The 12,020-nt window shown below is 45.2% G+C and overlaps 1 protein-coding gene across 3 annotated transcripts in view; it reads right to left on the bottom strand.

The window, feature by feature from the left end:
* The window catches only part of arnt2 (aryl-hydrocarbon receptor nuclear translocator 2), a 136,315-nt gene extending 124,700 nt beyond the window's left edge, over nt 1–11,615 (bottom strand). For 2 of the 3 annotated variants that reach the window (XM_055661189.1, XM_055661190.1), the window contains exon 1: nt 11,448–11,615. In XM_055661189.1, the coding sequence (XP_055517164.1) occupies nt 11,448–11,581 (134 nt within the window). In that variant the 5' untranslated portion in view covers nt 11,582–11,615. The remainder of the gene's footprint in view (nt 1–11,447) is intronic. The other variant, XM_055661191.1, reaches the window with a different exon arrangement.
* Between the last annotated feature and the right edge of the window lie 405 nt (nt 11,616–12,020).

Raw genomic sequence — 12,020 nt, 5'->3', positions numbered from 1 at the left:
TTTATCAGCTGAGTTTAGGACAATGTACAACAAAAAAACCCACAATGCTGCTTTTAATCTTAAGCAAAAAAGCGACCATGTTCGATGTTCATCTGCTCGCACCTTGCAACGACATATTATAAAACAGATTGATTTACAAAAGACATATAATAGTTGCTTCATCAAAGGTTACTAAGGAAAAGAAAAGCCCTAAGAACAAGATGAATTGTTATGGACAAAAAATTGGCTGGCTCACAGTAAACTGAAAGTAGGCATATATTAGTCTTTTACTGGTTAGAAACATGTAATGATTGCTGTGCCAGACGGATCGGTCCTGGGTTCTCAGTCTTTAATGATTCATATGGTTTGGGATATGTGTGAGAGAGAGCGCGAGAGCACAACAGTGTGAGAGATTTAGTGGGCTATGATCTGGAAAGAAATTGTCAAAAATTACAATAACATTGAAAAATAAAACATCTGACTTTAGTGATGCTGGATATTCTAGACTATTGGATGTTAGTTATTTGTTAAAACACTACACAAATATAATTCACTTTTTATAAAGATGTTTCCCAAAAGTGAAAAACATTTCCAGAGAACCATGAATTTAGAGATGTAGGAAATTAAAACTGGTGAATTTTAAACATTCGCAAAAAATTGAGACCCAATACATACAGTGCCCTCCATAATGTTTGGAACAAAGACCCATAATTTAATCATTTGCCTCTGTACTCCACAATTTGAGATTTGTAATGGAAAACAATCACATGTGGTTAAAGCACACATTGCAAATTGTATTAAAGGTCATTTTTACACATGTAGAAATTACAGCAGTGCTTATGTATAGTCCCCCCATTTCAGGACAGCATAATGTTTGGGACACAGCAATGTCATGTAAATGAAAGTAGTCGTGTTTAGGATTTTGTTGCATATCCTTTGCATGCAACGACTGCTTGAAGTCTGCGACTCATGGACATCACCAGTTGCTGGGCGTCTTCCCTGCTGCTCTGCCAGGCCTGTATTGCAGCCATCTTTAGCTTATGCTTGTTTTGAGGGCTAGTCCCCTTCAGTTTTCTCTTCAGCATATAAAAGGCATGCTCAATTCGGTTAAGATCAGGTGATTGACTTGGCCACTCAAGAATTGACCATTCTTTAGCTGTGAAAAACTCCTTTGTTGCTTTAGCAGTATGTTTGGGATCATTGTCTTGCTGTAGAATGAACCGCCGGACAATGAGTTTTGAGGGATTTGTTTGAACTTTAGCAGATAGGATGTGTCTATACACTTCAGAATCCATTATGCTACTACCATCAGCAGTTGTATCATCAATTAAGATAAGTGAGCCAGTTCCTTCGGCAGCCATACATGCCTTGGCCATAACACCCCCACCACCATGTTTCACAGATGAAGTGGTATGCTTTGTATCTTGGGCAGTTCCTTCACTGCTCCATACTTTGCTCTTGCCATCACTCTGAAATGTTATTCATCTCATCAGTCCTCAAGACCTTTTTCCAGAACTGTGGTTGCTCTCTTAAGTACTTCTTGGCAAACTGTAACCTGGCCATCTTATTTTTGTGGCTAATCAGTGGTTTGCATCTTGCAGTGTTGCCTCTGTATTTCTGTTCATGAAGTCTTCTGCGGACAGTGGTCATTGACAAATCCACACCTGACTCCTGAAGAGCGTTTCTGATCTGTCGGACAGGTGTTTGGGGATTTTTCTTTATTATGGGGAGATTTCTTCTGCCATCAGCTGCGGAGGTCTTCCTTGGCCTGCCAGTCTCTTTGCGATTAGTAAGTTCACCAGTGCTCTCTTTCTTCTTAATGATGTTCCAAACAATTGATTTTGGCAAGCTTAAGGTTTGGCTGTTGTCTTAAACAATTTTATTCTTGTTTCTCATATGGCTTATTTGACTTAATTGGCACAACTCCACTCCTCATGTTGATAAATAGCAATAAAAGTTTCTAACGTTGATGAAAAGACTGGAGGAAAGACGAGGTGCTGAGAGCTTTATTATACCTGCATTAAGGAGGCAATTAAACACACCTGAGCAATTACAAACACCCGTGAAGCCATGTGTCCCAAACATTATGGTGCCCTGAAATGGGGGGGGACTATGTATAAACACAGCTGTATTTTCCTCATGGTGAAACCAAAATGTATAAACATTGCCTTTATCTGACAATGTGCACTTTAACCGCATTTGATTTTTTCTATTATAAATCTCAAATTGTGGAGTACAGAGGCAAATAAAGAAATGATGGGTCTGTCCCAAACATTATGGAGCGCGCTGTATAAAAGGAGCAAGAAAGTAGGGGCCTAGTTAGTTTGTAAGCTTGGGAAAGAGAGCCCTGGTAAGTTTAAAGGGAGCACAGGAAATGGGGCAGGAGAGTTCAAAAGGAGTATGGAAAACAGGGCATTCGTAAGTTCAAAGAGAGCGTGGGAAACAGTGACTTGGTTAAATTAAAAGGACTGCTGGAAACAGCGTCCCTGTAAATTAAATGGACCGCTGGTAACTGTGCCCCTGTAAATTTAAAGAGAGCGTGGGAAACAGAACCATGGTGAGTTTCAAAGGAAGATGTGAAATGGGGGAAAGAAGGCCAAGGACTGGTTCATGGTATAAGATAAGAGGCAACCTGATGGTTAGCGTGGAGATGGAGGACCATGCACCATCTTCAGAACTGCCATTGTCTTATGCTCCAATTGCAACCATGTAACCTCTAATAAAAGAAGAGGCAACATTGATTCCCCAAAAAATCCATTTAGTTGGTCTCTACATGAACTGTTGTGTAATAGCACCTTGATCAGATATTACTGTCAGTCTGGTTGAATGCCGCAACATTCACGATACATGACGCTTTCGCCAAGAGGTAGTAGGAGAGGGCAGCCAATTTAGGTTCTGCTGATGACTCCCAGAAGAAACTCTTCACGTTATTTTTAGCTAATAGATGTAAATAATCACACATCATCAGGACTAATGGAAACACTCAGATGGGCAGCAACTGGGGAAAGAGAAATAGTTAACATTTCCAATTGAAGCCACTTCATTAGGTCTTTAATCCGAAACATTAACTCCGATTCTCTTTCCGCAGCTGTCGTCTGATCTCCTGTGTGCTTTTACCATTTTCTTTTTTATTTCGTATCTGGAGTATTTTTTGATTTTCTTTTATCAGGATTAATGTTACAATTACTTGAACCAATTATTATTTCACTAAATTCCAATTACTTAATGCAAAAAAAAAAGAACCAATCTGATAATTGACAGAAAGCTGCCCTACAAAACCAGAACCGTCTCCAAAATCTGAACCTATCATAATTGGTCTGCTCAGAAAGTCACATACTTGAGGTCAATTTAGATAGATCTGAAAATCAATGTGTACATCATACGAGGCCTCAAAAGATCTGACTTGTTTAGAAAAGTGATTTGTATTTTGATAAGGGAGGGGGTGAATGTGTCAAGTGATTCCCCATCAGATAGAAGCAAGAAGCATTCTTGAGCTTAGAGGAGATCTAGCACCTCTACTCTCATGCTTCAAATTAATTTTCTCCAGAATGCACTAGTACTGCCGTGGGTAAATTCAGGTCAACAATGGGTGCAGCAGTGAACCATTCTGCCATTCCAGCTCTATGAACCATTCAACAGCATCACGACTGGGGAGACTTTCCTTCTCCCCTAACTCTCAGTCTGAAGAAGGGTCTTGACTCAAAAAGTCGCCTATTGCTTTTCTCCAGAGATGCTTTTTGACCCGCTGAGTTACTCCAGCATTTTGTGTCTATCTACCTCAAATATATGCTCATACACGTTTCCCATATGCCTTATTGAATATCAGTTTCAGTCTTGAACATATAACTGAGAATTCATCGTCCCTTGACACAAAAAGAGTTCCGCGCTCTGTGTGAAACAATTCATTCTCACCACAATCCTAAAAATCTTATCCTCAGGCCACATATCCCAGTTCTGAAGTCTGCTGCAAAGTAGAACATCCATCCTGTCAGAATATATAATGTCCAATTAAGATCGCTCATTGTTCTAAAATCCAAAAAGCATTAACTAATCTGATTCAATCTCTCCCTTCCGGCACGGGGTTGGTATTGATGGCACTGCCCCGAGCTGGTCGTCTCCTACCTCAAAGACAGGAGTTTCTCTACAAACATAGGCAACACTTTCTCCTCCCCAGCTAGCCTCTGCTGCGGGGTTCCACAAGGTTCCATCCTAGGCCCCATTCTCTTCTCCCTGTATATGCTCCCCTTAGGCCAAGTCATTCAAAGGCACGGCATTTCCTTCCACTGCTATGCAGGCGATACACAGCTCTATCTCCCCCTGAAACCCAACAACCAATCAAATCTACTCAGCCTTATGCACCGCCTCGAGGATATATAAAGTGTTGGATGGCCCAGAACTTCCTCCAACTAAACGAGAGCAAGTCTGAGGTCATCCTACTCGGCCCCTCGGATTCCATCAAAACTATAGCAGGCAGCCTTGGAAGCCTTACCCCCTACTCAAACCTCACGTCAAAAACCTTGCCATGATATTTGACTCCGCGTTGAAGTTTGACAAACAAGTCAATGCTGTGGTAAAAGCTAGATTCTTCCAGCTTCGCACGATAGATAAAATAAAACCATTCTGCCAATTTGACGACCTTGAAAAGATCATCCACTCATTTATCTCCTCCCGTCTTGCTTACTGCAACTCCCTTTACACTGGCATCAGCCAATCATCCCTGTCCCACCTGCAATTGGTCCAAAACGCCGCAGCGCGACTTCTGACGGGCACCCGAAAAAGGGATCACATCACCCCGATTCTGGCCTCTCTCCACTGGCTCCCAGTGCCATTCAGAATCATTTTCAAGCTTCTCCTTTATGTATACAAAGCCCTTAAGGGGCCCCCACCTACATCAAAAATCTGTTAACCCACCATTCTACCTCCAGGGCCCTCAGGTCGGCCAACTTGGGGTTACTGACCATCCCGCGGTCCAGGCATAATCTCAGGGGCGACCCCGCTTTTGCGGTTGCAGCACCTAGAATATGGAACAGCATCCCTATTCCCATCAGAACTGCCCCCTCCATCAACTCTTTTAAGTCTAGACTTAAAACTTATTTCTACTCACAAGCGTTTCTTGTGGTCCTCTGAGGGTGCGCTGTATGTATGTATTGTTAGATCTATGTACCACTGTTTGTAGAACGTTAATACCTGCACTAATGTAAAGCACTTTGGTCAATGAGAGTTGTTTTTAAATGTACTATAGAAATAAAATTGACCTGACTTGACTTTATAGGAAAATCTCACACCCAAAGAATCAAAATGGAACTTCTAATGCAAGGAAATCTGTCTTCAGATATGGAAACAGAGAGCACTAAAAATATTCCAGATATGGTATGTTTGCAGTTCTGCAAAGTTGTAGCACAAGTTCTTTACTCTTAACGCCGCTGGGTCAAATTTCTGAAATCTCTCCCTAACACCCTTGTGGGTATACCAATACCTCGAGGACTGCAGTGGTTCACAAAGACAGCTCACTACTCTCTTCCCAAGGAGAATTAAGAATGGGCGATTAAATACTCGCTCTGTCCTCATCCCTTGAATGAATAAAAATAATTTTGTTTCATTTACCAGTTATTCCAGATCCTTTTCCAGGACGACATTTACTTGTGCTTTGCCGTGTAATAAATGCTCTGTTTTACTATATTATCACGATGAAGAATCTCACATATTTGCTCCATCTGCTGCCCCTTTATTCTCTCACAATCCATTTCCTGTCTTAGACTCTGATGCTGCTCAGAAATCACGTCTAGCATTAATATGATGCCAATATTATATACAACTTTTCAGCCCATGCCAGAATGTTGTCTAGGTCTTGGTGCATGGACTGCGTTGTTTGCTGAGAAGTTACAAAATGGAATTAAGCATAGTGCAAAGATTAGCAAAACAAAAACACATACAACTTTTAAGATGGAATGAGGGACACTGATAAAGCATCAAACGATATGTGGGCTTAGGACATTGTCCTGAGGAGCTTTGACAGTGACCTCCTGGGGCTGGGATGATTGATCTCCAAAGACCCCCTTTGTGTAAGGTATGTCTCTAACTACTAAAGTGTTTACTTTTTGATGTCCATTGACTTCAGTTTTACCATATATACACACATAAATAAACAGATAAAGTGCAATAGGCTGTTATAGTTCAGAGTTTGTTTGATGACGAGTTTTATAGCCTGATGGCTGTGAGGAAGAAGCTGTTCATGAACCCTGTAATACCAGATTTCAGGCTCCTGTACCTTCTACCTGATGGCAGCGGAGAGATGAGTGCGTGGCCAGGATGGTGTGGGTCCTTGATAATGCCTTTTTGAGGCAGCGATTGCGATAGATCCCTTCAATGGTGGGGAGGTCAGAGCCGATGATGGACTGGGCAAAGTTCTGCATTCTTTTCCGCTCCTGGATGCTCAAGTTGCCGAACCAATCCACGATGCAATCAGTTAGCATGCTCTCTACTTGAGCTCGTCAGGGAGTGATGCTTCGCTGACAATTGAGCTGCCTCCTGATTTCGCCTTGTAGGAGGTGATGGCATTCAAGCCCTGCCACAGTTGCCCAATATCCGTCTCATCTAGCTTGGAGCAGAAGTCCCTTTTGGCCTTTTTGATGGCCTTACCAAGGTCGTATCTGAACTTAATGAATTGATCATCCGTGATTCACAACTAAACACACTTAGATCACTCTGAACATCAACACCTTTCAATCTTTCACCATTAAATATTGTGCCTTTTTTAAATATTTGACCGATCTCACATTTTTTTAATCGTCATGTTGTCAACCATGACTTACCCTGTGAAGCCTCTCTGCATCTTCTGGTAAAGTTGAGTCAGGAAAGGACACATACATATGAATGCCAAAATCCTGATACTGACACCTCTCACACACCAGTTTTCAAGTATTAAGTCGCAGTTTTCTAATCTACAAACTAGAAAATAACAAGCAACTATCATTGATCATCAATTTTGCCTTTACTTGTCCACATCACCACAAGGAATAATTCAGCAGTGGCCTAAAATTCCCAAGATACTTTTAAATGTTGTCCATCTGGTGAAAATGTGCAATTTGCCATTTTGGAAGGGAAAATTAAGTCAAACATCTAACTATTAAATCTAATTAATCAAATATTTTCAGACACAGAGGCTCTGGGTGGCTAGATGCAGAATTTGTAAAGGCCAGTATTCAGGTATAACAAGTAATTGGGAAGTTAAGGAAAATTAATTGTTTAGTGCAAAGGCAACAAATACAAAGGTAGAGAGATTATACATATGGAGTATTTTGTACATTACTCATCTCCTATTTTAACCATATATAACCATATAACAATTACAGCACGGAAACAGGCCATCTCGGCCCTTCTAGTCCGTGCCGAACACTTACTCTCACCTAGTCCCATCTACCTGCACTCAGACCATAACCCTCCATTCCTTTCCCAGCCATATACCTATCCAATTTATTTTTAAATGATGGATGCCCCTAAACTTTTGTCCCTTAATTCTCAAATCATGTCCTCTTGTTTGAATCTTCCCTACTCTCAATGGAAAAAGCTTATCCACGTCAACTCTGTCTATCCCTCTCATAATTTTAAAGACCTCTATCAAGTCCTTAAACTTCTGCGCTCCAAAGAATAAAGACCTATCTTGTTCAACCTTTCTCTGTAACTTAGGTGCTGAAACCCAGGCAACATTCTAGTAAATCTACTCTGTACTCTCTCTCTATTTTGTTAACATCTTTCCTATAATTTGGCAACCAGAATTGTACACCATATTCCAGAATTGGCCTCACCAATGCCTTGAACAATTTTAAGATTACATCCCAACTTCTATACTCAATGCTCTGATTTATAAAGGCCAGCACACCAAAAGCTTTCTTTACCACCCTATCTACATGAGATTCCACCTTCAGGGAACTATGCACAGATATTCCTAGATCCATTGCTTTAGCAAAGCATGTTAATGCATTGAAAAGTTTATGACTAATAACTGCAAAGAGCAGGTTGTTTAATGAGGAAGTAATGGGCAGCCTGGGTTTTTCAGAAGGCCGCTCCAGCGTGCTGTGTCGCTGAAGGTTGCCCTGGCACGCAGCTGACATTAGGCCTGGATCGCCCATTGCAGAACTGGTAACCCAGGTAGAGAGGGAAACTGCCGAGTCCGGCCCCTGCTCGCATTGTGGGCTGGAGAGTAGGGAGTCGAGTTTGGACACGGACAGAGGACTAGAAAACAGACCTAGGGAGGCGGTCCAGTATGTAAGTGCTTATGTATAGTAATACTTGTACTGAACTGTATACAAAAATGAATTTCACTGTGGCAAATAAAGTACTATTGAACCATTGTACCTGTTGAAGTTTGGATGAATGTGAAAGAATTTGATTGAAATTCATCAGATCATGCGAGAGGAGAAGCAAATTTTCCTTTTTTGGAAAAATCTAGAACTAGCAATCATTGTTTATTAAAAAAATAAGGTTTCTCTCTGAGGATCATGAATCGTTAGAACTCATTCTCAAACTGTAGTAGTGTTTTGAATGTTCTGAAGGTAGCGGTAAATAGTTACTTGGAAAGCAAGGAAGTGAAGGATTAGTGTGGGCAGACAGGAATGTAGTAGAATTTAGGTTCCAATCAAATCAGTCATTAACATTAAATGGCAGAGCAGGCTCAAGGGAACATGTGGTCTACCATACTCCTGCATACATTCATCTGTAAATTACCTTTAAAATTCACCTGCATTTTCATGTTTATCCTTTGATTTCTTGAACAATTTTGACGTGCAAATTCCATTTGATGTTCCTTACCCAAGAGATTTAGTTGAAGAAAATACACATCAAGGAATATAACATCTGCACTTTCATTCAGTGGCATTACTCGATTCCAATAGAATTGTATGTGGGAAGAGCTTCCGTATCAAGGATTACTAATAAAGGATCAAGAAATCACACCTTATCTCCAACACATAACATCATTCTACATTATATATTCAGTTCAACCACCACAGAAAAATCAGATCTTCTAGTTATTTGTTTCAGATTTCCAGCTTTTAGTACATTCCATTGGCAATTTTGGATACCGATTCTGCTTCCCCCACTTGTACCTACTTCAAAAGACCTTTTAACATCATACAGCATAGGAAGCAATAGCAGCATAGGAAGGAATAGCAGCATAGGAAGCAATAGCAGCATATGAAAAGGCTTTTCAGCCAACTGCATCTGTGCAGTCATCAAGCATCTCAGCTGAGAACAAATGTTTCTCATTATCTATCTGTTCTACAACTTTGACCCAACTAATGCTTTATATATTTTGTATATGTTTCATATGCACCATAACACCCCCACCATTCCATTCCTATAATCCTATATTCTGGCTAATAGCAGTACATATTCAGCACGGCTATTCAACCTGTGTTACTGCTTCCAGAGATTCTCCTTCGGTACCCTCCAAACACTCTACCCTTATCGTAAACCAACATCCTCTGGTTTTAGAGGATGCTCTGGGGATGTGTTTCCAGCTATCTAACCTATCTCTGCCCCTTCATAATTTTATATAACCAGCAGGTTCTCCCTGAATCTTCTTGCTCCGAGGAAATCAAACATAGCGTATCCAAATAAACGCAACTCCATCCCAGGCAAACATCCTAGTGAATCACCTTTATGCCCTCTCTAGTGAAATTACATCCTTCCTACAGCTTGGCAATCAATACATACACAATACTCAAATTGTGACTTAACTAGTGTTTTTATTGTACCTTTACCTCCCTGCTTATAATGTAGACCCAATTAATTGTCAACTATTCCACAAGTCTTTTTCACCATCTTATCCATACTGCCATATCAGGGATTGTTGAACTTGCAAACGAAGGTCCATTTGTGTGATCCAATAACTGATAATTAAATGCATATGTCCTCCCAAAAATCACCTCGCACTTCTCAGGATTAAATGCCATCTGCCACTGCTATGCCCTATCACCACCGTCTTGTAACCCTCCTCACTATTAACCCCACCAATCAATTTGTGCATCAAATTTATCAATCATACATCCTTCAACTAAAATTTTAATGTACAAAGCAAACACCACAGGTCCCAACATTGGAACCTTGTGACCGGACATGTACCACAAGGATAAATCATAAAAAAACATAACTGTCCACTGTCTTCCAATGCCTCCTATACCAAGAACATTTTGTATTCAATTTCTCCTGAACCTTAATCTAACCTTTTGGACCAGTTGCCTGTATGGAACAGCAACAGGATGAAGCAGTAGCAAATAGTCCGAGGTGGGACCTTATCAAAGGCCACACGGAAGTCCGCAAGGACTATATCAATCACACTGGTGTCAAAGTTACTTAAGGTTGTTTATGGGTTGACAATCAAGCAGCCTGCTTCACCCTGATTATGGCAAGCTTTCCAATTTCTTGGCACTGCAACATCAGGTAAAATATCTCTCTAGAGCAGTGCTCATCTTCCTTTTCCCCCTCCCCTATTTAAATATTGCTTTCATCCTCCCTACAACTTTCACCCAGAAAAAAGGGGGAGGGGAGTCACCCAGCTATCAGAGGAGGAGGGTCCCCTAGAGAGTAAGGGGAATGTGGCGAGGGTGGGGGGTTCAGGGGTGTCACCCAGCGTCTCCCCAGGGTGGAGGTGGAGTGGGGGTGGGGATGGGGCGTCTCCCGGGGTGGGGGTGGAGTGGGGGCGTCTCCCCGGGGTGGGGGTGTGAGTGGGGGCGTCTCCCCGGGGTGGGAGTGGGGGCGTCTCCCCGGGGGGGGGGTGGAGTGGGGGCGTCTGGGGGTGGGGTGGAGTGGGGGCGTCTCCCCGGGGTGGGGTGGAGTGGTCGTCTCCCCGGGTGGGGGTGGAGGTGGGGGCGTCTCCCCGGGGTGGGGGCGTCTCCCCGGGGTGGGGGTGGAGTGGGGGCGTCTCCCCGGTGGGGGCGTCTCCCCGGGTGGAGTGCAGGGGGCGTCTCCCCGGGGTGGGGGTGGAGTGGGAGTGGGTGGGGGTGGAGTCTCCCCGGAGTGGGGGTGGAGTGGGGGCGTCTCCCCGGGGTGGGGTGGGTGGGGGCGTCTGGGGTGGGGGTGGAGTGGGGCGTCTCCCCGGGGTGGGGGTGGAGTGGGGGCGTCTCCCCGGGGTGGGGGGAGGAGTGGGGCGTCTCCCCGGGGTGGGGGTGGAGTGGGGGCGTCTCCCCGGGGTGGGGTTGCAGTGGGGGCGTCTCCCCGGGGTGGGGGTGGAGTGGGGGCGTCTCCCCGGGGTGGGGTTGGAGTGGGGGCGTCTCCCCGGGGTGGGGGTGGAGTGGGGGCGTCTCCCCGGGGTGGGGTTGCAGTGGGGGCGTCTCCCCGGGGTGGGGGTGGAGTGGGGCGTCTCCCCGGGTGCGTCTCGCCCAGCCCCGCCCGATGGCCGCCCTCGCCGGTCACAATGAACAGCGAGCGTGAGGTGGAAACCGCGCCGGCGCCGATGCTGAAGCTCTTACCCCGACCGTCGCTTCCCTCCGCGGGCAGGCACCGCTCCTATCACCCTCAGCTGCCCGGGGCCTGGTGTGGGCGGGTTGCTCGGGGCTGTCAGAGCCACCGGGTCGGGCACGTCTGAGCTCATCCCCGCGGCCATGAACAGCGCGCCCCTCACTGCCACTGCGCATGCGCCGCTCGTGCGGCGACGGGAGCGCGCAGGCGCATTACACGATCCCCCCCCTGGCTGGGCCTGACCCCCTCCCCTTCCCCCCTTCCCCCCGTCCCCCCTCCCCCTTCACCCCCCCCCCCGTCACCCCCTCCCCCTTCACCCCCTACCGTCCCCCCGTCTCCCCCGTCCCCCTCCCCCGTCCCCCCCTCACCCCCTTCACCCCCTCCCCCCCCTCCCCCCTTTCCCCCCTTCACCCCCCTCCCCCGTCTCCCCCCGTCACCCCCCTCCCCCCTTCCCCCTCCCCCCTCCCCCCTTCACCCCCTCCCCCCTTCACCCCCTCCCCCCCCCCCCCCCCCCTTCACGTCACCCCTCCCCCCCGTCACCCCCTCCCCCCTTCACCCCCTCCCCCCTTCACCCCCTCCCCCCT

The sequence above is a fragment of the Leucoraja erinacea genome, chromosome 33 (assembly GCF_028641065.1).
Source record: "Leucoraja erinacea ecotype New England chromosome 33, Leri_hhj_1, whole genome shotgun sequence".
In the NCBI taxonomy this organism is placed as follows: domain Eukaryota; kingdom Metazoa; phylum Chordata; class Chondrichthyes; order Rajiformes; family Rajidae; genus Leucoraja; species Leucoraja erinaceus.
The sequence above is the reverse complement of the archived record's forward strand: the minus strand, read 5'-3'. Positions and strand labels throughout refer to the sequence as shown.